The following is a 26700-nucleotide window of genomic DNA, read 5'->3' as shown; positions in this document are numbered from 1 at the left end:
AGTTTAAGTACAATAATGGCAACATTTAACAATTTGACTGCAACAGTGTATAGCTGTTAAATCAGAGATTAAGTTACTGAAATTTTGTTTGCTCAGTGTGCTGGGTGTGTATGAGCATTACCTTTTTTCTTTGTTCTATAGTCTAAAACTAAATAAAAAAGTGATGATTTTAAAGATCTTATTTTAGGTCAGATTTTTAATAAGCTGCAGGAACCCTGTTCAGTGCGAGTAGAGAACAGCCAAGTCTCCTCTAATAAACCTCCATCTGTGCTAGTGAAAACAGTTCATCTGACTGTAAACATGTTTCCATTTGTCAATTCAGTCTTCACTCTGAAATACAGGAAGTGAAATCACGGCTCAAACAGTTTATTTTAATTTTTTATTTTACCGTTCCAGAATTTCAGAGCACAGCCTGAACAAGAAAACATCTGCAGAACATGTTTTAAAACACATGCAATAAAAACTTGATAACATGACAACAGTTTTGTTCATCCAACTGCTGGAACAAAGCTAACCATTCGCCACGAACACTGACGCAGAACAGTGTAGAAAGCTTAAAATTTAAGTAGCAGAACATTTTCATTCAAAGTTACCTGATTAGATCTTTACAGGAGATTCCATCTGAACTCTGTGGAGCCTGATCTCAAGGGTTTTGAGTCTGACCCTGAAACCAGAGGATCTTTCTGTCTCTGCAGATTCATTGTGATCCAGTGATGGGAGTGATTTCAGCCCTGAGTGATCACGCTGATGTTTGCACAGAGCAGACAATGAGGTGAATGTTTGGGCACATTGGTAACAGTGAAACAGTTTATTAGTAACGTGGGATCGTTTGTGTTTGGAGTATGAACTGAGATTCCTGAAGCTCTTGTCACACTGGTCACAGCTGTAGTTTCCTTCCATGTGTGTACGTTCATGATGGTTACAAGCAGATGAACATGAGAAGCTTCTGTCACAGTGTCTGCACTTGTATGGTTTCTCTCCTGTGTGGACACGTTTGTGTATTTTAAGGCTACTGGCACTAATGAAGGATGACCCACACTGATCACAGAGGTGATTTTTAACCCCACTGTGAATCAGTTCATGTTGTTTTAAGTCACTTGGTTTGGGGAAGCCTCTCCCACATTCTTTGCAGTAGTTCAGTTTTTCTCCAGTGTGTCTACGTTGATGTAGTATTAGGCTTCCCTGAAGAATGAAAGTTCTCCCACAAAGGTCACAGAGGAAGTCTTTCCCACCACCACAGTGATGACAGGGTTGAGAACTGGATCCACCTGTGTCGCTCTGCTTCTAAACAAAGACACAAAGACAGTGTAAGTCAGTACGAAGCCACATCCTTGATGGATTGTTGGAGCACTACGGGCTACTGTAGTCAGGAGCCTTGCAGAGTGATACGTACAGTGCTTTAACATAATATTGCCATATGTTGTGTGTATAAGGACCCCAAAATGGCACCTGTTAAGAGACATGCTTATGAAACTGATTTCAAAGTCAAGGCTGTCAGCCACGCATTAGAACATGGGAATAGAGCAGCTGCAAGAGAATTCAACATTAATGAATCAATGGTACGGAAGTGGAGGAAGCAAGAAGAATGAGTTGAGTAAAGCTTGACTTATCTGACCGTTTTGTTTTGCTTAATGCACCTTATGGTCCAGAGAATACGGGACACTTCAGTTTTATGATACAAAGTTTTGTGGATATTATACATGGTTATGCTGAGGATATGTCAGCCAATTTCCACTAGAAATGCCATTTGGTTAAAATGTTAGCAAGGAATTTGCATTTGCACTGTTAAATTTTTATATACAAAATAAATTCATGTCTTTTTTTTCACTAATAATGTTGTGGAGTTGTAAAGTATTTTGTCTCACGTCAATTATATCATCAGTTATGTTGCTATTAGAGATGGACCGATCCGATATTACGTATCGGTCCAATACTGACCTAAATTACTGGATCGGATATCGGAGAAAAATAAAAAATGTAATCCGATCCATTAAATATCACGAAAGCACCTCACAAAACTTGCAACACGCCGTAACTCACCTCAGAACGTTAGCACGTCGGAGCAGTATGCATCACGTGATAGAGCGGCTGTGGCATGCAGGACCTGTCGGTGGTCTGGATAGCATTTGGAGCTTCGCTAGCAACCCGGCATTTCATCTCCGACAAAGTTATCCCGAGAGAAGTAAAGCAAGTGTGTAAGTCCATCTCTGAATGTTTGTAAAGCATTCCTGCGTTAAGCTTAACAAGCGACTGCCTCTTCTTGCTGCTACTTCAATCATGAAACTGCTTAACGATCAGCTGATCGGCTTTTCTGTCACGAGTCCGTGTCTCTAGTTTGCTTTTGGCCTACTTTGCACCAGAAAGAGGAAACCAGCGGCTGAACAACAGCAGCACGTTTAAGCTTGATCAGCTGTTTTTTGAATGTATTTAATATTACTTTCTACACCAGGATCTTTTTCTACGTAGCTGACGCTGGTAACTGTGCAGGGGCGGATCTAGCAAAGTTTAGCCAGGGGGGCCGATAGGGCATTAACAGGGAAAAGGGGGCACAAAGACATACTTTTCTTTCTTATTCTCATTTAAAATGTCAAGCTTTTAATAAATAATTATCTGACACCCAAAGTTTTAATTTGATGCAAAATGAATAGAAGTCCATTACTGTATATAGTAACTATTAAGTCTAATATATATACACTCTAGTAAGCTATAGTACTTTTTCCTTTGGGAAGGTACCATCTGTGCAGTCTGCAATTTTGTTGAAGAAAGATGTTGAATCTATTTAATATTTCTTGAAAAATAATTGATTTCTGTGCATTTTTTTCACACTGCATCAAATTAAGGTTGATTACGTCGATTAAGCATCATGAGGTGGAGCGTGAGGGGTGGTTCCCTATTTTTTATTTATTTATTTTTGTTGTTGCTGGGAGTTGGAACCCTATTAGTTAGGTTGCTTAATATTTATGCTAAGTACTCTTTAAAATACCAGAATAGGGAGGATGGTGTAGGTTTAAGTTTATTAGATTGATCAGTATTGCTGAACTATGAAATTATTTTTTTTTTGCATACAGGTATAACAGAATAGCTTTAGTGTAGTTGTTGTTTTAAACTTGAGTATGAACTTATACAAAATGCAGCAAGATATTTAAAAAACAGTTTTGTTGAGTAAAAAAACACTATATCGGATTCATATCGGTATCGGCAGATATCCAAATTTATGATATCGGTATCGGACATAAAAAAGTGGTATCGTGCCATCTCTAGTTGCTATTGCAAATTTTCAAATATATATATATATATATATATATATATATATATATATATATATATATATCGTGAAAAATATTTTTGGGCCATATTGTCCCGCCCTAATGCCACGATAAGGCACGAAACTACCTGAACATTAAATAACGCCATCATATCTATTTTCAGCACTTTTAGTTTTTCATGATCGTGTAAACAAAAATCATAACTGACATGAAAATCTGAATAATCACTCAGAGCTGCTTTTCCATGCAGTAGAATTGCTAACATGCTAACACAGTTTAATGAGCAGAGTTGTTCCAAACAGTCAGGCTAAAATGACAAGATAACAATATAAATACATACCTCACAGTAACTGCACTTGTTGAGTCTCTTTCTGGTGTGGATCTGTTGGTGTCGTCTCAGGTAATGTATAGTTTTAAAAGTCTTCGCACACAGGTCACATTTATGAGGTCTCTCCTCAGTGTGGGTCAACATGTGTTGTTGTAACTGTGAGCCTGTTGTAAACTGTTTGCCACACTGATCACACCAGTACACATCATGTCTGGTGTGAATGCGTAGGTGTATGGTTCGGCTGAACGGCCGGCTGAAGGTTTTTCCACAAATCTCACAGCTGTATGCCTTAATTCCAGAGTGACTAACTAGATGCCGCTGTAAGCTGCTCTTGCGAGAAAAAGCTCTGCCACACTGATCACAGCTGTACGCTTTAACTCCACTGTGGATGAGTTGGTGTGCTTTTAGGGAACGCTTCCAGGAAAAAGTCTTTCCACACTCATCACAACTGTACGGTTTCTCTCCAGTGTGGATGACCTGATGACGTTCTAGTTTATACTTCACAGTAAACTCCTTCCCACACTCGTCACAGGTGTGTGTTTTCTCTCCCTTTCTTCTGTGAGGTTTGTCAGCCTCCTGAGAGCGCTGACTTCTCGCTCCATGTTGGTCCTGCAGTGACAGAGATACAAACAGAGGCAGTGAGTGAAATGCAGTCGTGGAACAAACTCAACCTTCAAACTCCCTCCATTAACACTAGTTTTAAACCTGTGGCACCAAACACCTTAAAGGCATCTTATCCCCACCTGCTGGTAGTTCTAACACATTACATCCAACCTGGTGTTAAAAATAATTAAGACCAGGTTGGATGACTGTTCAAACAGTAAAATCATGCCCATCCCTCCTACTTATACACAAATATTAATGCTAACATGCTAAAACACTCATAATAGTAAAAAATGTTTACAGGTCTATGCTTTTTTTTTAATATTTCCCGTTCCTGATATTAGTTTGTTCAATGACAACAGATCCATTGTAATAGTTAACAGGTTCTTAGTCATTCAGGTCACCGTACTCTAAGGAGCTTGGAAGGCAAGCATGTTCAAGCTTGCTTGAAGACGTTTCATCTCTCATCCCAGAATCTTCTTCAGTGCTAGGGTCAAATGGTGGAGAGTCCCAGATTTTAAACTTAATGGGAGTTTCCCCCAAAAAGGGTCATGGACCCCTATTGATCCTCTACCTGATCACACCAGCCATGGTGTAAAAACAGGTGTGGGTCACAGTCAGCCAAGGTTTCAGGTGAATCTATTATGAAACTTAACTCCACCCTATCATGTGATTTCCTGAGGGTTTTTTCCCCCTGTCCAGTTTGGCACCGTAACAATAAGATTTATTGTCTGAAGGCCAAAGAAAATGTTTGGAAGGGGCTCGACTGAGCCACAGGTGCCAGGCACCACCAAGCAGCCACCAGAAGTGAGCCAGTACACAGCTGAGCGCCTAAACCGCCACACCTGGGGGGGGGTCTGAGATGTTCCCAGAGAGGTGGAGTTAAGACCAGACTTGACATATAAGCATAGACAAACAGGCACAATCATGCATCCCCACCTTCATGCACACCCATAAAAATACTCAGCACTCGCCCAACGTGGAGACAAACACAAATATACACTGTGCACACACTAACACTCCCCCACTCTGTATCCCCAGGTCCAGGTGCCATCACCCACGGAGGGGCAATCTGCTCCCAGACCCAGGAGATGCTGCCCTGTGCTCTGGGGTGGAGACAAGCAGACCGTCCCCAGTCCTGCAGCAGCAGAGAGGCCCAGCATCCCAGACCCCGACTAGATGGGCGACTCCTCCTGGCCCCTCATGGTGAACAGAGAACAGGAGTGTGAAGACCCCATACCTCTCGCCACCCACTCATATGTAGTGTTTCTGTGTGCTGTTCATTAAAATCATGGGAGGGGCTGTGATTCTTTTCCCCACGCTGAGCCACTACAGCTGATTTTAGGGTTCCCACCTGCTCAATCCCACTTTAACCTCTTCCCTGCTCATGTTCCTGTTTAGAGGCAAAGTCACCCTCTACAATGTAGGCAACAGAAAATACACATATGTTTTATTTTCCTTTATTTTCCACTTAACTGATTCAAACAGAGAACCTTTATTAGAAATAAATAGTTCTTATTTCATCTACTAATCTTATTTTATTATTACATTAATGTAGCACATGGTTCAGTTAGCTTTGGAGAAAAACAGGTGGTAAAAATGTTCTTCAAGGAGCTACTTTTACTTTCTTACTCTGATTACATTTCAGAGCCTGTACTTTTTCACTTTATCTTGAGTAAAGAAGTTAAATCAGTACTTCAACTTTTACTAATAAACTTATATGTGTTCTTTAGGCGAGAAGACATCACATATTTACAAAAGTGCTCAGATGTTTTCGAACACGTCTGTTACCCACCAGCTCGATAGCAGACGAGGATCATTTGAGCCCGGCAAGAACAGCGGACTCCCACAAACCATTTTCAGACCCCCGCAGGTTAAACATAATATATAAGTGTCTAGATTTATTTCATTGTTTTATTGTTCCTGAGTAAATCAGTTTGGCTGAGATTAAAGTTAAGCCTCATAACATATTATAGCACAGTTACATAATAGGGGACCTATTATTATGTATTATGTAATAGGGGACCTATTATGTAACTGCTATAATGGTAAAAACTCAGTAAAAATCGCATCAAGTACACTGGTGTTCCAATTGTACAAATCATACTTGAGATTTGAGAAAGGGCCATAGATTCCTCACCTCCTGTGTTGAGCTCATTGTTTCCTCTGTAGTGACTCAGCTGAGTCCAGATGGCTGAAAATGTTCCTCTGCTGCTCCGTCAGACTCTTCTCCTCCTGCTGATCAGCTGGGACACAAAACAGATCTTTGTTAGGCTCCACACTGCACTGAAGAGTCAAAGTGTCTCATATGTTCATCTGACAACACAAAGTACAAATTTCACTCTGATTGCTTGTAGAAATCTTGTGAGACGTGTTGTGCTGCAAAGTGAGGAAACTCTCTCACTCACTTATACTTCAGGAGGAACTTTGTGACATTGGCTCTAATATTCTAAGCAGCCCTTTACTATGACAGGGCCAGAAAGTCATATTCTTCTACCAAATCACCAGGAGCTGCACATTAACCACCACAATATATTTTATTCTCTGTGCTTCCAAATATGAACACTGTTTACTTTCATCTGTTTCATTAGGTTTTGTTAACATCTTCCTGTGCATCACTTTACAGCAGCCACACTCATTAAAATGAGACTTTGTAGGAGTTCACTTCCTCTCATGTGTTCATCCACAGCAGCTGGACAATAAAGTTTATAGTGACCCTGATACTGCAGCAGATCGCTCTCATCCATTTCCTGTTATCACTTCAAATAGAAACGAGGCTGTAGAGGTTTGGTGCAGGCAGAAAAACAGCTGCAGGGACAATGAAAAGACTTTTCTGCTCCAACTTCTCCCAGCATGCTGAGCTAATGATTAGTTGGTGTTTTTCTCCAAACACTCTCTCACTCTTCTCTCAACGTGTTCACAATAAACTGTGAACAGACACCGAGGAGAGCAGCAGAAGACCTCATTCAGGAGCTAAACTCAACATGAACTGAACTCACAGTAAAGTTAGCTCGGTGCTTACCTTTAGATGAGCCCACAAACCGAGAGAAACTCCGCGATGAAGCTGCAACTCTTTCCAAACACAGGAAACAGATCAGGGAGCAGAGACCCACGTGGTTCACGCTGATCTCAGCTACGATCCAGGAGACAAGGGTGGGCAGATCGATGCAGATATCGATCCAAACGTTGGTTTAGTTTGTTTTATCATCCAAAATCAGGATTTTACTCGCTTAGGATGAAACGGTAACTCCGTCTGCGTAAACTGTGTCCAGCATGTGATCCCGGAACAGACTTCTTCTTCTTTTTATTGGTTATTGGCGGTTGTCAAACAACAAAATGGTGCCTTACCGCCACCAACTGGTGTGGAGTGAAACGTCGACACCAGAATCCTCCCTCAATGTATACTCTGTTTTAAAAACTGGAATAAGGCCTGACAACTTTCACTTCTTGAACCCTTTTGCATTAAACTTACGTTTTGAACAGCGGGCGCGTCAACATTATCCCCCTATTCAGCTTCTCGGCGACTCAAAGGTTTGACAGTCACCAATAGTAGTGATCAAACCAATATTTCCAAATCTTATTCCAGATATGACCACCTCCTCTCTCCTACTCCTTCCTGTGCTTCTCATTTCTCCTACCCTCCTTAAATTTTTATACAACCATCGTCCCCTCCTTTCTTCCTCCCACTGTTTTTGTCATGTTTCCTTTATTTCTTGCCTTATTATACTCGTTATCTCTGTCTGACAGAAGTTAATAGCCAGTTCGGTTAACCCATGTTTTGTGGCTTTCTTCACAACTCTGTCGTTTCATTTGGATGGAAGCATTTCTCCAGTGTGTACTGACGGTCCACCATTGATCCTTTTCAGGGACCACAAATGCTACCCCGGTTTGACTGGCTGTATTCTTTGATGCCAGCCCCCAGGCCTCTGGTAGAGGATCTGAGCTTGAATGATGACCGTGGCTCAGGGGGTTGGGAAGCGTATCTGTAACCGGAAGGTCGCCGGTTCGATCCCTGGGCTCTCTGTCCTGGTCGTTGTGTCCTTGGGCAAGGCACTCTACCCTACTGGTGTTGGCCAGAGGGGCTGATGGCGCAATATGGCAACCTCGCTTCTGTCAGTCTGCCCCAGGGCAGCTGTGGCTACAACCGTAGCTTACCTCCACCAGTGTGTGAATGTGAGAGTGAATGAATAGTGGCATTTTAAAGCGCTTTGGATGCCTTGAAAAGCGCTAAATAAATCCAATCTATTATTATTAAAAACCACCTGTACGGGCGAGAGGGGAATTTATCATCTTTCTGTCTGTTTGGGTTTTTTTTTTAGCATCTAGTTTTTTATTATTTAGTAAGAGTGAATTCTGGTCCACACTAGTTAGTGGTGGCAATGCCCCACCTCCTTATTTGCAAACCACCAAAAAAAGTGAGCATGCACCAGGAGAGGAAGACTGTGTCCAAATTCAGGGGATTGATACTTCAAATGCCGTATTTGTAGGCAGCGTGTTGGGCGACCCAGGCAGTGGCGAAGTTTTACCATGAGGCGGGGATGCAGTGTTAGCAGCAAGCCGCAAGTTTGACTGAGAGGTGTTTGCGCTCTTATTAACCTTACGCGACATTCTAAACGCAAAAAGCAAAAACATTCTTGTCTCGGAAATATACAAAACAGTTGATATATAAAAAAAAAAAAACACGTCAAAAATGTGCTTGGAAATACTCGTTAATAACTAGACTCTGTAGGAACTACTAGGGGAGGTAGGATCTAGATTCTGTGTTTTTAACAGAGGGGTTACCTCAGCATGTTTAAAATAGGACGGAACACAGCCTTGCCTCAGTGAATTGTTGATGATGGATAGTAGTGTGGGACCATTGCTGGTGAGAGTCCCAGACAGGACAGAGGGAGGTAATATATCTAAGGAGCATGATGAGGATTTCATTTTACCTATTACTGCAATTAAGTCATTGAGTGTGATTGGAGAAAAAGAAGTAAATGACCCGGGACAACAAGGGGCATCTTCATAAGGGGAGGCACTTGAGGAGATTTTGGATCTCAAGTCCATCAACTTATTTACAAAGTAATTGAGGAAAGTGCTACAGTCTTCGTCAGAAAGAAACACAGCATGCTGAGTTGGAGGAGAAACAATACAATTGATAGTATCAAATAGAATTCTTGGGTTATTTTTAATGACGATTTATGAGATTATTGAAGTAAGTGGATCTGGCCTCTTTAACTGACTCATTATATAAGTGAAGAAGTTCTTTGAAGTGTTCCCGATGGACAACCAGCCCAGTGGACTTCCAGAGACGCTCTGCTTTTCGACAGGAGCATCGAAGACCACGGGTTTGATTATTTAACCATGGTGTGCAGGAACTAACAGTGCAATGACTAGTTTTGAAAGGAGCAATCTGATTAAGAATGGCAAGACAGTGTTCATTAAAATAATTAATAAGAATGTCAACCTCGTCAGAAGAAGGTTTAAAATTAAAAAAGGTCTCTACATTTCTGGTTTATGACTTCCAATCGCTACTAAATATCAGAGCCACTGTTGTAGAGCAATCCCGACTGGCCCAAGGACGTGAAGATTTTCATATCCCACCTGTGTTCGAGACTGTACCACTGTTCCTCCGGTGCGATCCACAATGCCATCCCACCAGGAAGAAATGCCAAAGAAGGCGAGAGAAACGGGGCAGTGTATTGGTAAAATTCAAAAATTTCATGGCTGCTTCACCAACGGCTAATCCTTACGCTCTTCTGAACAAATTTGCCCATGAAGTTGTTCATCTCCGGGCGATCCCTGGAATTGGTGCACCTATTGGAATTGGCCAGCAACCCTGTGTTAGCTAGATTGGCTCTGGTTAATGCGAGGTGCTAAAAAATATAAAACCTTTATTTTGAATGACTTCTTCACCACTCGTCGCTTTAATTTTCTTCTGATGACAGCAACTTGGCTAAACTTGGGTGAGTTAAGCTCGCTATAGACCATCTCTCCCTTCTGTAATCATTGGAAACATAAGATCTTCACGCAATAAGATAGATGAGTTCACGTCGCTAACCTGGTCACAGAGGGGATACCAGCAATGTAGTATCATGATTCTAATGGATTCTTGGCTAACACCGCTAACTCCAGACACGAGCGTGACGTTACCGAGATTCCAGCTACTGCGAGTGGACAGGACAAGAGACAACGGTAAGAGGAAAGGACGGGGGCTGGCAGTGTTTGTGAATGACAGATGGTGTAAACCCGGGCACATCACTGTAAAAGAACCACTCTGCAGCAGAGACATTGAGCCTTTAGCCGTTTAATATCAGGAGACTTTAATCATGTCTCTCTGAACTCCACACCGCCCACCTTCACACAGTATGTGACATGCTCAACCAGAGACAATAAAACACTGGACTTACTGTACGTCAGTGCAGAAGAGGCATACAGTTCATCACTTCTCCCTTCCCTGGGTAGATCTGATCACAACCTGGTGCACCTTGTCCCTGTGTATGAGCCCTTAGTGCACAGGGAGCCACCAGCCACCCGCACAGTGCAGAGATGGTCAGAGGAAAGCGAGGAGGCTCTTAATGACTGTTTTGAGTCTACTGACATCGACAGCCTGGGGACATGCATTACAACAAAACAATGTTGGCGAAGTCTGGAGAGGCCTCAGAACCATCTAAGGGCACAAACGTCAGAACTCTCTGCCTGGCAGGGATGTGAGGTGGGCAAATGAACTGCATCATTTCTTCAACAGGTTTGATTCATCCATGAGGCAGTCTCCAACATCGGCTGCAGACTCACCCACACCCACTGCTGCTGTTCCACCTCTGACACCTCAGATACTTAACACCTCCTCTACTCACCCTGGTCACTCCTCCCCACCCCCAACAACAGCATCCAATACACACTTAACACAAGGCTCCAGCCTGCCTCTCTCAACCACCCAGCTTAGGAGGGAAGTGAGGAGGATTAAAGCCAGGAAAGCTGCAGGTCTAGATGGCATCAGCTCAAGGGTTGTCATGTCCTGCGCAGACCAACTGTGTGGGGTGATGGAGCACCTCCTCAACCAGAGCCTGAGGCAGCTCTGGAAAACCTCCTGTGTTGTACCAGTGCCAAAGACCTCAACAGCTATGGGCCGGTGGCTCTGACATCCCACTTGATGAAGACCCTGGAGCGGCTGGTCCTGGCTCAGCTTCGGCGCCTAATAAGCTCATCACTGGACCCACTTCAGTTTGCCTAGCAGCAAAAACTGGTTTGCAAAAAGGCTGCAACTTCAGTGGTGTGGCTTTGTTCCGTCAGATACACAACAAAGCACTATTTTTGGTAGCACATGCTAGCGGGCCGTCGTTATTACCGTGTTTTTTTGGAAAATACGGCACACTTAAAATCAATCCTTTGATTTTTCTGAAAATCAACAGTGCCACTTATAATCCTGTGTGTCTTATGTATGAATTCTGGTTGTGTTTACTGACCTGGAAACGATTTTATGTAGTACACGGCGCTCGAAAAGGTTTTAGTATGACTTTTCTAAGCTACGAATCCGCACCGCTTGATGGATTGTTGGAGCATTACGGCTATCGTAGGCAGGAGCCTCGCGGGGTGATAAAAACTGTGCTTCAACATAATATTACCGTATTGTGTGTGTATAACCTCCTTTTAAGTTTTGTGGATATTCTACATGGTTATGCTGAAGATATGTTGGCCATTTTCCACTGGAAATGCCTTTTGGTTAAACTGTCAGCAAGGAATTAGCATTTGCACTGTTAATTTTTATATAACTGTAATGCACATAAAAACCGCTGCTTGTTTATGTGAAAATACATTGATGGGGTTTTTTGCACTAATAAAGTTGTAAAGTATTTTGTCTCGTGTCAATGATATCGTCAGTCACCTGGATTTTAGACTACCTCACTGACCGACCACAGTATGTGAGAACTCAGGGCTGTGTGTCGGAGAGGGTCGTCTGCAGTACGGGGGCCCCACAGGGAACCGTTCTGGCTCTGTTCCTCTTCACCATCTACACTGCAGACTTCTCCCACAACTCCACCCTGCAGAAGTTCTCTGACGACTCTGCAATAGTCGGCCTCATCACTGATGGGGACGACAAGGAGTACAGTACAAAAGTGCATCACCCCATCACTAGGAGTCCCAGGCTTCTACCTTTCTACCTTTAAAACCTGCCTTCCAGCCAAATGGCTGGAAGGCTTTTAGCTAAGCTTTAGCTTCAGCCAAGTGGAAGCTAAATTGGCTAGTCATTCATATGTAAATTAGGTTGTTACCTGGGAATTCTGGAGGGAGGGGAGTGGGGGTATGTGATTGAGGGGGTGGGGGAGCTGCTAAAAGCTGTGAACTTCCTTTTGTGTTCGCTTTGATGCATTCTCAATCATCCAGGGAAATAAATCTCCAAAAGTCCCCAACTTGGAGTGTTTCAGTTTGCCATCTTAGGGAGAAATCAACACACATGGGTGTATGTCCTTTGTTGCTGAGATTTATTGATAAAAACAGTACCAAAAGCCAACCATTTGTACACATATTTACAAATAATAATAAAAAGTGAGTGAGTACATTTCAACATTTTCAACATTATACCAGTGGTCTGATTGATGCCACAATGGATTGCCCTGAAGAATTCTGTGGTGTACGGACCTCCTCTCCAAGGAAAGAAAATGCAGAGAAGACTCACCACTCAGCAGGCCTTGGAAATGATCCTGAGGGAAGTCGACCCTTGTGACTCGGATGGAGAAGACCTAGAAGTTCAGCCGGATTCGGACTCAGAGCTGTCTGATCAGTCTTCCGGTTAGTTTCATTTCATGTTATTTCCTAATACATTTCAAACAAGTAAGTGGATGTAGTTAGTAAGTAAGATATTTCAGACATTATTCTGATACAGAGGAGGAGGAGATCATGCAACACCTACGCTTTGATGACAAGTCCACCCGCAGTGATCGAGCAAAGACTGATAAGTTCGCTGCAATTTCCAGTGTGTGGGGATCATTTGTCACCAACAGCATCACGTGCTGCAACCCTGGTCTACATATCACTGTTGATGAACAGCTTTTCCCATCAAAGACTCAGTGCTGTTTCCTGCAGTATATTGCAAGTAAACCTGACAAGTTTGGGATCAAGTTTTGGGTGGCTTGCGACCTAAAATCCAAGTACATTTGCAATGTCTTCCCATATCTTGGCAAGGACCCCAATCGTCCCACTGGGGAGAGACTTTCTGAAAATGTAGTAATGAGGCTGATGGAACTATTCCTAGACAAGGGCAGAAATGTTACCACGCACAATTTCTTCACATCGCTTTCACTTGCGCAAAAACTTCTTAGACGGAAAACCACCATCCTCGGCACAGTCAACAAGATTCGCAGGGAAATTCCTCAATCCACTAGACAGACAGATCGCAATGAATTCACCACTCAGGTATGTTGCAGGTCTTTTGTGGTTCTATGTTTATGTGTTTCATTGTGTGTAAAAGGGCTATGGAAATAACAATTTATCTTATTTCTTAGGTGTTTTCAACCTCTGCTGCCACGCTGACGGCGTATGCGGCCAAACGGAAGAAGACAGTCTATATTCTTAGCAGCATGCACAGCGTGGTTCAGACTGATAACACTACCAAAAGGAAGCCAAACACTGTCACCCTTTACAACAAAACAAAGTGTGGCGTGGATGTGATGGACCAGATGGTTCGGGAGTACACTGTCCGCAGAGGAACACGGCGCTGGCCAGTTGCCGTGTTTTATAACATGATTGACATGGCAGCACTGAATGCACATGTGCTGTATCAAGCATGCACCGGGACGAAGGAAAGACGGGTGGACTTCCTGGTGGAGCTTGCAAGAGAGTTGGCTCACTCTCATGTAGCTGAGAAGAAGGCAAGAAAAGAACAGTTGCTTTGGACACAACCCTCCACACCTAGCCCTGGAAAAACTATCTCTATCTCTACTTTTAAGATTAGGCTTAAAACTTTCCTTTTTGCTAAAGCATATAGTTAGGGCTGGACCTGGTGACCCTGAATCCACTCTTAGTTATGCTGCAATAGATGTAGGCTGCCGGGGGATTCCCATGATGCATTGAGTGTTTCCTTTCCAGTCACCTTTCTCACTCACTATGTATTAACAGACCTCTCTGCATTGAATCATATCTGTTATTAACCTCTGTCTCTCTTCCACAGCATGTCTTTATCCTGTCTTCCTTCTCTCACCCCAACCGGTCGCAGCAGATGGCCCCGCCCCTCCCTGAGCCTGGTTCTGCCGGAGGTTTCTTCCTGTTAAAAGGGAGTTTTTCCTTCCCACTGTCGCCAAAGTGCTTGCTCATAGGGGGTCATATGATTTTTGGGTTTTTCTCTGTATCTATGAAGCGCCTTGAGGCGACTTTTGTTGTGATTTGGCGCTATATAAATAAAATTGAATTGAATTGAAAAAGAGCCATGTGTCAGGTCAAACACAAATGCAAGAACAGTCATGCCACTGTGCAATGTGTTCACTGCTACAGATACACATGTGGTAAATGCAGACTACAGATACCATGGCAGTGCCAGAATTGTGAGTGATTGCTGAAAATGTTGAAATGTACTCACTCACTTTTTATTATTATTTGTAAATATGTGTACAAATGGTTGGTTTTTTGTACAGTTTTTATCAATAAATCGCAGCAACAAAGGAAATACACCCATGTGTGTTGATTTCTCCCTAAGATGGCAAACTGAAACACTCCAAGTTGGTGACTTTTGGAGATTTATTTCCCTGGATGATTGAGAATGCATCAAAGTGAACACAAAAGGAAGTTCACAGCTTTTAGCAGCTCCCCCACCCCCTCATTCACACACCCCCACTCCCCTCCCTCCAGAATTCCCAGGTAACAACCTAATTTACATATGAATGACTAGCCAATTTAGCTTCCACTTGGCTGAAGCTAAAGCCTAGCTAAAAGCCATTTGGCTGGTAGGAGGGTTTTAAAGGTAGAAAAGCCAACTGGCTGCTCTCCGGGGCCCTAGTGAAGGGCCCACTCCTGAAGACCTTCTATGACTCTATGGTCGCCTCAGCCATCTTTTACAGTGTGGTCTGCTGGGGCGGCAGCATCTCTGCTGGGGACAGGAAGAGACTGAACAGGTTGATCAGAAGGGCCAGCTCTGTTCTAGGATGCCCTCTGGACCCAGTGGAGGTGGTGAGTGACAGGAGAATGGTGGCTAAGCTGTCATCCCTGTTGGACAACATCTCCCACCCAATGCAGGAGAGACTGACGGCACTGAGGAGCTCCTTCAGTGGCTGCGGCACCTACGATGTGGGACGGAGAGATTTCGCAGGTCTTTCCTCCCCACTGCTGTCAGACTCCACAACAAAGACTTCAACTGACTAAGCACACACATCCACACATGTGCAATACTCTTTCTGGCATCGTTGTATTATACTCAATTGTAAATAGTATTTGTATTCTATTTTATTCAATTGCATGTAGTATTTCATTCTATTCTATTGTGTACAGTATCTCATGGATATATTATTCCAGTGTTTTTTCTTAAAATTTTCTATGCAACTTTGCACTGTCCACTGCTGTAACAAAACAAATTTCCTACGCTCGGGACTAATAAAGGTTATCTTATTTTATGCAACCAAGACTATATATCTCCCATACTGGCATCCTTACACTGGCTGCGAGTTAGGTTTTGAATTCATTTTAAGATTTTATTATGTGTTTTTAAGGCGTTGCATGGGTTAGGACCCTCAAACCTTTCTGATCTTTTAAATTTGTTCACTCCTGTAAGATCACTGAAGTCTGTGGATCAGATGCTCTTAGCTGTCCCAAGGTCCAGATTAAACACAGAGGATAAGAAAGGTCTGGCCTCTCTTATCTGGAAACAAAATTAACAAAATTGATTGAAAAACCTGTTGCAAAAATTCCTTTTTATTTTGTTTTGTGAAGCTACAAACTGATGAACTAGATTACTGGTAGAATGATGTATAAATAAAACATGATTTGCCGTCTTATGCATATTGTATTGATGTATCATGACCAGTGATGTGCAATACCACTGATTTCCTTTCTGATCCAATACCAAGTAAAATTCAGGGTGGTATCGACGATACTGAACCAATACCTAGTAGAAAAACGTATATTTTTTTTATTGTATCTCAAATTTTAGCGTCATCATGATTACAGGACATCAGACTACTTGTTCTTATCACATAATAAAGCTGAATTCATCATGGCTCCTTTAAGTTCAGTAATTACTATGTCCTCTGCCTCATGTAATTAGGAGCTGGTGTGTAGGAGCCATTTTTCTTATTTCCCTGTCTTTAACACTACTAGAAGGTTGCATTTCATTTTATGTACTGGTTATGGCAGTGGTAGGTACAGGGTTATTTAAGGTCAAGGGTAATTCTGTCCAGGTGTTGCTGATGAGAAGGGGAAAACCATTTCCTACTGTGCTTAGTCCAGTTACTTGTCTGTGTTTAAATGGATGTTGCAAAGGAAATAACAGTCCCCTTAGGCCCCCTCCTTGATTCAGTCTTTCCCTTTTGACGTAAATGGTCTCCTTGACTCTGGTCTCAAACCGGCGTTCCTCCCTGTCCAGGATGTGTACCTGTGTTCCTGGAGGACAGGCGGGTCCATGGACCAGTCCACAGCTGGACACCGTACTTGGGTTAAACTTCCAGTGAAACTGAGGCCACAGCTCAGGACAATAGAAGATTGAAAAATGCTGCCTGGTCTAATGGGTCTCAATCTCTGCAACGTTCAGCTTTCAGAATTTGTCTTAAACAGCATAAAAGCATGGATCCATCCCACCTTGTATCAGGAAAACGTTGATGAACTTTGAGCAAATGAAACCACAACTTTAAAAAATGAATTCACAAAATTAATTGTTTCGACATCTTAAACACAAAATCATAAGTTTTAATACCTACAACAAGTTTAAGGAAAAATAAAAGATTTTAAAGATCTTTCAACCTTTTTTCTCAAATATAAAACAGCTGATGACACTGACATGCATCTTACTATGATGGGAGTGATTTCAGCCCTGAGTGATCACGCTGATGTTTGCACAGAGCAGACAATGAAGTGAATGTTTTGGCACATTGGTAACAGTGAAACAGTTTATTAGTAACGTGGGATCGTTTGTGGTCGGAGTATGAACTGAGATTCCTGAAGCTCTTGTCACACTGGTCACAGCTGTAGTTTCCTTCCATGTGTGTACGTTCATGCTTGTTTTGATTACCTGATTGTGAGAAGCTTTTGTCACAGTGTCTGCACTTGTATGGTTTCTCTCCTGTGTGGACTCGTTTGTGTCTTTTAAGGTCGACTGCAGTAATGAAAGATGACCCACACTGATCACAGAGGTGCTTTTTTGTCCCACTGTGAATCCGTTCATGTTGTTTTAATCCACTTAATGTGGGGAAGCTTCTCCCACATTCTTTGCAGTATTTCAGTTCCTCTCCAGTGTGTCTACGTTGATGTGTTTTTAGGGTGTATTGGTGACTGAAAGTTTTTCCACAAAGGTCACAACGAAAGTCTTTCCCACCACCACAGTGATGACAGGGTTGAGAACTGGATCCATCTGTGTCGCTCTGCTTCTAAACAAAGACACAAAGACGGTGTAAGTCAGTCCTTCAACATTTTTATCCTGAACATCGCCTGAAATAAAGAGCAAATAAAAAACAAACAAAATCATAACTGAAATGAAAATCTGAATAATCACTCAGAGCTGCTTTTTCATGCAGTAGAATTGCCGAAACATCAGAATCAGTGAGCTGCAAACTTTCAGCCCCGACTGTGTCCGTGCTGTCAGGTGAGAAAGGCGACAACTCACTGATTCTAATCCGCAGGTCTGCGGTTTGTGCATAATCCGTGTACCTCCTCTAGTTTACTGTTTGAGCTGTTTGGTGGTTGTCAAAATTTTGTGAGGTTTCACCTGAGATTCGGGCGTTTTGGGAAAAATAAAATTATATTAAAAAACTCAATTCAGGATTTTAATGAATTGATGTCACGTTATCCAAGCCAGACTCGATTTTAATCGGTAAATCGATTATCAAAACCCACCTCTAGCTGAGACAGTTTAACCCTTTAAGACCTACCATAGAACCAAGTCCGGCAGAGCTTATATTATATTTTTCATGCTGTGGAGCCATTTTTGGGAGCATTTCAAGTTGCTATACATCAATACAACCATTATAGCCCAGATTTTAATAATATGTATTCATTAAGTGCATAGTAATTACATAAATTGCAAAAAAGTGCAATAAACTACAAAAAAATTGAAAATCGTTTTTGATTTTTTAACATATATTTGTAGTTAGAGAAATTTAAGAGGCTTATCCCTCAAAACTGTAAATACAAAAAAGTTGCACAAAATAGTTTCCCACCACAGGAAATTTATTTTGAGTGTCTTCATAGTTTTATTTTTGAAATACACCAATTTTTATACACTGCAGGAAAAACGAAAATAAATATTATACTGCAAATTTGCAAAAAAGCAGCATGTGCATCAAAATAAACTATTTCCAGCAGTGCAATATGAGTCCTAAGCATCCCAGAAACGACACAGAAAGTCATAAAGTCAAAGATAACTTTTAAAAAGAGCAGTATAGGCCCTGAGGCCCTGATCGCAAAAAAGACTACATTTCCGTGAAAATGAGGTCACTTCCGGTTTCGGCCAGGTAATGGCGGAAATGCAAAAGTTCGCGCTGACGTCTATTCCAACGTAGGAAGTGTTTTGAACAGCTGATCGGACCGGCAAAGCGTGTTTCTGGAATATTATGTTTTTGTTCCTGCAAGCGCTTTTTATGCAGTTTTTGCTAAGCTTTATGTGGAAGGAAACCGTGACCTAGGACAAGCTGATGGCATCAGATGTAAGTACAACTCCTCCGGTTTCATATGCAAAAAAAATTTTTGCGCTAGCTTACGTGGTTGCAGTGCTACCGGGATTTAAAAATAGTTACGCATAACAGAGCGTTCCCGCTCCGATCGGCGCTAAAGGGTTAATGAGCAGAGTTCTTCCAAACAGTCAGGCTAAAATGACAAGATAAAAATATAATATAAAAACATACCTCACAGTAACTGCACTTGGAGAGTCTCTTTCTGGTGTGGATCTGTTGGTGTCGTCTCAGGTGATATGGAGATTTAAAAGTCTTCTCACACAGGTCACATTTATAAGGTCTCTCCTCAGTGTGGGCAAACATGTGTTGTTGTAACTGCGTGTTGGTTATAAACTGTTTGCCACACTGTTCACAGCAGTACACATCATGTCTGGTGTGAATGCGTAGGTGTGTATTTCTGCTCTCAATCCGGCTGAAAGTTTTCCCACAGATGTCACAGCTGTATGCCTTAATTCCAGAGTGGGTAACTAGATGACTCTGTAAGTGGCTACTGTGAGTAAAAGCTCTGCCACACTGATCACAGCTGTACGCTTTAACTCCACTGTGGATGAGTTGGTGTGCTTTTAGGGAAAGCCTCCAGGAAAAAGACTTTCCACACAAGTCACAGGTGAACGGTCTCTCTCCAGTGTGGATGACCTGATGATGTTTTAGTGACTCCTTCAGAGTAAACTTCTTCCCACACTTGTCACAGGTGTATGTTTTCTCTCCCTTTCTTCTGTGAGGTTTGTCGGCCTCCTGAGAGCGCTGACTTCTCGCTCCATGTTGGTCCTGCAGTGACAGAGATACAAACAGAGGCAGTGAGTGAAATGCAGTCATGGAACAAACTCAACCTTCAAACTCCCTCCATTAACACTAGTTTTAAACCTGAAGGTGGAGTGTGGCACCAAGCACCTTAAAGGTCTCTTATCCCCACCTGCTGGTAGTTCTAACACATTACATCCAACCTGCTGTTAAAAATAATTCATGACTGTTCAAACACTCTAAAATATTTTTCCTTTTTTTCCTTACTTTTACTCCCCACAGAAAAAAAAGACTTTCTACTCATTACATTTTCAAAACAGACTTTTTACTTTTGGTTTGAGGAATTTGAGGGGAGTTATTTCATCACTGCAGGCATCGAACATCAAACCGATTTGAGCCTGAAAAGTAACACATGAAAGACAATCCTGATCGTGTACTAATCACCAGGGTTTGAAACATAAAAAGAGATGAAAGAGGCAAAACTGTGAGTCATAGTCAGGAGTTAAAGTGAGACGTTGTTCTTCTTTCTTTTTTGCACAGCACCTGAACAAACAGGTAATTTCAAATGCAGCGTTTCTATCAACAAACATCAGCAAACACACAAACTGTTTGTGTGCAGTTTGTCTCACAGTGTGTTGCTGGCTAAAGGTCGAGCTGCTGTACATCACAGGGAGAGAAAAGAAAGAGAGCTAACTTCACTCAGAGATGGAGAAAGATAAGACACACAGGACAGGAGAGGAAGAAGAGAAGTTAGATTTAAAGGGAAGGACTGCTCAGTGGGATTTGATCAACTGGAGATTAAAGTTTACATGTAAGTCCTCATGTGTTGAAATCAGATATTGGGTCTGTACATGTGACATTGTGTTTTTCCAGATAGTGAAAGATGCTGCAAAACAATCTGAGGCAGATTAACTGTGTTATTTAAAGACTGCATGAAGATCCTCTGCAGGTTAGTGCAGGATAAACAGGTTAGTTTGCTGAACTGTGATGGATTTAAAGTAAAGAACAGTGTGTGACTGGTGCACAGTGACTGTGGTGCTCATGTCACAGTTAGATTACATCAAGTGTAGCAGAGATTCATTTAAACTGAAGCTCATGATGCTGACATTCATTCACTGAGTTCCACCTTCATACCAACAGTATAGTGTCTAATATAAAGACAGTGTACTGTCAGTGTAGAGGATGGAAATCAGCCAGGACAGCTCATGAAACATCTGCTGACATCTGGTTGAATTCAGTTGTGTACATCCACAGAGAGCAGCAGCCTGTACTTTAACAGGGCTCTAGAGTGCGACCAATTTGGTCGCAAATGCGACCAAATTTTTCAGTGGTGCGACTAAAAAAAAAATATTTGGTTGCACCTGTGCGACCAACTGTTCGGGTAACAAAAATAAAATAAAAATCTCTGCAACCTTCCCTGTGGTCAACAACAGACACATTATGCCCCTATCGTGGACTAAACCAATCAGAGATAGTAAGGGGCGGGACCTCTCTGATTGGCCATGGTCCAGTTGAAAGTGCAGGTGGAAGTGGGAGGTGAGTAGCTTGAATAAAGCGATATCAATTCATTAAATCCTGAATCGACTTTTAAATATAACTGTGTTTTGCCAGAAACACCAGATTCTCAGATTAAAGCTCACAAAACCATTTCAACAACAACCAAACAGCAAATGAGAGCAGGTACACGGATTCCACACAAAGACGTAAACACAGAGCGGACCGACGCATCAGAATCAGCTTTGTCTTTCTCAGCTTTCTCACCCGACGACCCGTAGATGGACACGCTGTCAGAGCTCTGTGTTTACGTCTTTTGCGCCGATTCTGAGCTGCAGGTTTTGTCTCTCCAACCAAAATTCACCGAGCCAGCAGCAAAAGAAGCAGCAAACTGCGCTTCACATTTGATCAATGTCGTCATGAATTTTGCTGTTTTGCTTCCACGACTAGGGATGGGTATTGATAAGATTTTAACGATTCCGATTCCATTTTCGATTCTGTTTAACGATTCGATTCCTTATCGATTCTTTTTAAAAAAAAGGAGAACACTAAGGTCGATTAGCTTAGAACTGTGTTTTATATGTTCTCTTTGAACAAGATAGAAATTTAGGAGTAACATGGCCTTACAAACCCAACAGTGAGATCTTAAGAGATCCACAGCCTACGGCTCTTCAATGGGGTGTCACAGGGTCCCCAGGAAAAAAAAATGTATATGTAAAATAATAAAATAAATATTCTCCTGTAGCAATAACAAAGTTTAACATAAATTATTCTGTAGCAATTACACAAGAATATCCAGTAATGTCCCTGCCTACAATTAAACACATTCACTTACCAAAGTGAAATCGGGGGCATCTGCTGTGGCAAATGGGTGCAAGCCTTTGACCACAAACTTAGACACTGCTCGGTGACATTCGTCTATCCTGGCCTGAAAGGAGACGCTACCGGTAGACTGCAGCGAGAACTGCCAGCATCTGAGCCAGACTCTGTCTCTCTCATAATGGTTATCTAAATGCAACGCACAGTAATAGCAGGTTTTGTAATAAGGTAAATCGCGCTAACATAATATGCAATGCTAATTGATTAGTTACCTGCAGTATTAACGGGAGAGGACGTGGAAACGCTACCGCTGCTGCTGGGTTGAGCTTCGCTAGTCCGGAGCGGATCAAAAACACGACATTCGTTGAACGCAATCGCGTGTTTTTTGAGCAAATGCTTTTGCATGTTCGTAGTGTTTCCTCCCTTTGATGAAATCTCTACTTTGCAAGTATTGCACGTTGCCCTGTTGTCATCCTTTCTCATAAAGTGTAACCAAACTTTTGAGCGTTTGTGCCGCTCAGGCGCCGTGTTTCCTACTGGGTAAAAGACGCTACTCAACGTGATGACGTCATTCGGGGCGACTGGAATCGATAAGGGAATCGTTTATAAAAGTGGCGAATGATTCCAAGGAATTGAAACAGTGGGAACCGGTTCTCAACAAGAACCGGTTTTCGATACCCATCCCTATCCACGACTATTAAAATCACACTTCATGCACAGCTAGCTCTCTCTCTCTCTCTGTACTTCAAGAACAGTTTCCCGTCTCCAATCTCTGTTTTCTGTATTATTCATTCGTTTATTACCCAGCAGTCTACCGTTGTTTACAGCGCTGTCTTTTTCTTTTTTTTTCACTTAAATGACCTCGGACAAGAAAGCCTAATTTTTCTGTTGTTCAATACTGAAGTAATTTAAACTTTATATGCAGAATATTGCAGAATGTTTTTAAGGTTATCTGCTATAAAAAGCCAGACCAGAAAAATCTCCTTCATGTTTTTCTGTGTTTTATTCTCAGTTGCTTTGACACAAAGGCATCTGCTGTGATGTTCACAATTCTGATGAAGTCTCACATGTATCAGTACTGATAAATGATCAGAATTATAATATTTCTGACTGTCTGAGGCTAAGTTGAACCGAATCGGGACTTTGAAAACCGGAATCGAACGGATTATAGAAATCAGTGATGATACCCAGCCATAGTGAGCAGCCTAGGCACGACAGAAGTGGATGTAGTTGTAATAGGAAAAGAACTATTGATAACTTTTCTGTTAAGTTAAGGCCTGATCCTTCTGAAATTCATAGCCAGTGCTCTGACACGGTGTCATCAATCTTTGAAAGCTGAAAAAGCACAGTGTATCCAGAAAAACACATTATATTATGTCAATTATTATATAATTTGTGTGCGCCTAACTTTTGTGCCGGTACGCCTAACTTTTTAAAGTTAGGCGTACGCCTAACTTTTTAAAGTTAGGCGTACCGGTACGCCCATGGCAAAAAGTTAGTCTAGAGCCTGTACTTTAAGAAAATCTACTGGAGCTCTCAACAGAAATTATTGTGAGCTGTGATTCTTTTCCCCACGCTGAGCCACTACAGCTGATTTTAGGGTTCCCACCTGCTCAATCCCACTTTAACCTCTTCCCTGCTCATGTTCCTGTTTAGAGGCAAAGTCACCCTCTACAGTGTAGGCAACAGAAAATACACATATGTTTTATTTTCCTTCATTTTCTACTTAACTGATTCAAACAGAGAACCTTTATTAGAAATAAATAGTTCTTATTTCATTTACTAATATTATTTTATTATTACATTAATAAAGCACAAGGTTCAGTTAACTTTGGATAAAAAACATGTGGTTAAAAAGTTCTTCAAGGAGCAATTTTACTTTTTTACTCTGATTACATTTCAGAGCCTGTACTTTTTCACTGTTACTTAAGTAAAGAAGTTGAATGAATACTTTTACTGAAGTATTTATAACACTAATATCTGTACTTCTACTTAAGTATAGAGTAAATGTACTTTTGCCTCCTCTGATCATTTCTATAATATTATTTATATCAGTGATGGCCAAATGAAGCTTTCTGAAACACTGAAGCTTGTATTGAAAAAGGTTCATTACTCAAAGCTTTTCAACACAGTCCTCTTTGGTGACATCTGCTGGCCAAAAATGTGAAGAGCAGCTTGAATCTACAAATTATAATATAGAGCTTCATTATAATTGCCCACTCTACAGAGCTCAGCTGAGAGCTTCTGTCTGATATCGGGCTGCTGTTGTGGTGCTTTGAACGTGTATTTTTGGGGATGATGAAAAAAATGTTTTGTCTATTTGATTATTAATAATTTTGATGAATAAACCTTCCTTATTTTAACATGTGCTGTGGTCTCTAAAAAACAACATAATATGCAACACAGTCATATAACAGGTTGGGAGGATGAGAGTTTTAGACGTGACTGATTATTTGGTGAAACTGTGATATTTTCCTCACCTCCTGTGTTGAGCTCATTGTTTCCTCTGTAGTGACTCAGCTGAGTCCAGATGGCTGAAAATGTTCCTCTGCTGCTCCGTCAGACTCTTCTCCTCCTGCTGATCAGCTGGGACACAAAACAGATCTTTGTTAGGCTCCACACTGCACTGAAGAGTCAAAGTGTCTCATATGTTCATCTGACAACACAAAGTACAAATTTCACTCTGATTGGTTGTAGAAATCTTGTGAGACGTGTTGTGCTGCAAAGTGAGGAAACTCTCTCACTCACTTATACTTCAGGAGGAACTTTGTGACATTGGCTCTAATATTCTAAGCAGCCCTTTACTATGACAGGGCCAGAAAGTCCTATTTGAAGGTTTGGGAGAAGGACCATGTTTATACACTTTGTTATGATACAGGTAAGGCTGTAAGAGCCTGAGAAGGTGTCCTGAATGAACCTCTAAAACCAGTTTTCAGCTAACGACTCTGCTTCAGTCTGGAAAACAGCAACTACAAGATTAAAGACTCCATCAACAATTCACACCCAGCAACAGCCTGAACAGCTCCTCCTGTGGTTTCCACAAACAGGGACAGACCTGTCACTCCCCCACCCCACACTTTCAACTCCTTCAGCCCCCCAGTCCCACCACCTCCACCATTCCCCAAACTTTGATTCTGTTCATCTTGACGTAGCTTTTGCAGTAGGAAAAACGTTTCGGCCCTCATCCAAGTGACTTCTTCAGTCTCAGTTGACTGCAGCTTTCCCCAATCTTCAACAGTGCATTTGCATAATGACTGAAACGAGCACCACTGAAGGAACAATGGGCTGGGAGGTCAGTTATTGAGCATTAATATGCAAATTCTCATGATCATTGATCAACAACCACTGATCAAATGCTGTGATTGCAGCGACTCCCCAACTCTCTGAATGGTACTCATGGCCATTGATCAGCGGTCTTTGATTAATGAGCTTTGATCAGTGGTTTCAGTGCTTTCCTTCCTGCTTTGACTGCAGCTGTGTTTGACACAGGAAGACATTATTACATTCTTCACACTCTCCTGCACATTAACCACCACAATATATTTTTATTCTCTGTGCTTTCAAATATGAACACTGTTTACTTTCATCTCTGTTTCATTAGTTTTTGTTAACATCTTCCTGTGCATCACTTTACAGCAGCCAGACTCATTAAAATGAGACTTTGTAGGAGTTCACTTCCTCTCATGTGTTCATCCACAGCAGCTGGACAATAAAGTTTATTGTGACCCTGATACTGCAGCAGATCGCGCTCATCCATTTCCTGTTATCACTTCAAATAGAAACGAGGCTGTAGAGGTTTGGTGCAGGCAGAAAAACAGCTGCAGGGACAATGAAAAGACTTTTCTGCTCCAACTTCTCCCAGCATGCTGAGCTAATGATTAGTTGGTGTTTTTCTCCAAACACTCTCTCACTCTTCTCTCAACGTGTTCACAATAAACTGTGAACAGACACCGAGGAGAGCAGCAGAAGACCTCATTCAGGAGCTAAACTCAACATGAACTGAACTCACAGTAAAGTTAGCTCGGTGCTTACCTTTAGATGAGCCCACAAACCGAGAGAAACTCCGCGATGAAGCTGGAACTCTTTCCAAACACAGGAAACAGATCAGGGAGCAGAGACCCACGTGGTTCACGCTGATCTCAGCTACGATCCAGGAGACAAGGGTGGGCAGATCGATGCAGATATCGATCCAAACGCTGGTTTAGTTTGTTTTATCATCCAAATTCACTCTTTTACTCGCTTAGGAAGAAACGGTAGCTCCGTCTGAGTTATCACTACCCGATCCGTACCGGAAACCCGATCGGTAGTGATGGGACGTTCTGTATCGAGGCTTCGGAGCGTGTGTCGAGTAATGGAGGGGGCGTTTCCGCGAAGCGCGTATCGAGGCTTGCTTCATTTATGGGAGGAGCTGAAAATGATGACGTCCGAAGCCTCGCTGCCCGGCTGTACCACGTGACTGGTTCATGAAGTGGTTCGAACTTTGCCGCGAGATATGACAGCGATATAAACCCCTCAGACTTCATTCAAAAATGTGGGTGTTTGATGGAGAGTTGCGGTTAGTGAGAGTTTGGAGACCGTTTGGAGGTTTATGAGAGTGAGG

The 26700-nt window shown here is 42.0% G+C and overlaps 1 protein-coding gene across 1 annotated transcript; it reads right to left on the bottom strand.

The window, feature by feature from the left end:
* Positions 1 to 597: 597 nt before the first annotated feature.
* LOC146625879 (uncharacterized) lies at positions 598 to 26209 on the bottom strand. Its single transcript, XM_085362524.1, has 5 exons — positions 26133 to 26209; positions 24581 to 24686; positions 19218 to 19814; positions 3607 to 4203; positions 598 to 1284 (listed from the first exon to the last, which is right to left on the bottom strand). The coding sequence occupies exons 2-5, from the start codon at positions 24596 to 24598 to the stop codon at positions 598 to 600; spliced, it is 1899 nt and encodes a 632-aa protein (XP_085218650.1). The 5' UTR covers positions 24599 to 24686; positions 26133 to 26209.
* Between the last annotated feature and the right edge of the window lie 491 nt (positions 26210 to 26700).

Source organism: Diplotaxodon limnothrissa, linkage group LG9 (assembly GCF_057381915.1).
Source record: "Diplotaxodon limnothrissa isolate DT_005_m linkage group LG9, D_limnothrissa_male_GT1.1, whole genome shotgun sequence".
Classification (NCBI taxonomy): Eukaryota; Metazoa; Chordata; class Actinopteri; order Cichliformes; family Cichlidae; genus Diplotaxodon; species Diplotaxodon limnothrissa.
Note: the sequence above shows the minus strand (reverse complement) of the source record. Positions and strands in the feature narration are given on the sequence as shown.

Coding starts and splice junctions, on each gene's coding strand:
- LOC146625879 (XM_085362524.1), bottom strand. Junction 4,204..19,217: donor CCAAGTGCAGTTACTGTGAG/GTATGTTTTTAT, acceptor CTGTCACTGCAG/GACCAACATGGAGCGAGAAG. Junction 1,285..3,606: donor ACAAGTGCAGTTACTGTGAG/GTATGTATTTAT, acceptor GTCTTTGTTTAG/AAGCAGAGCGACACAGGTGG.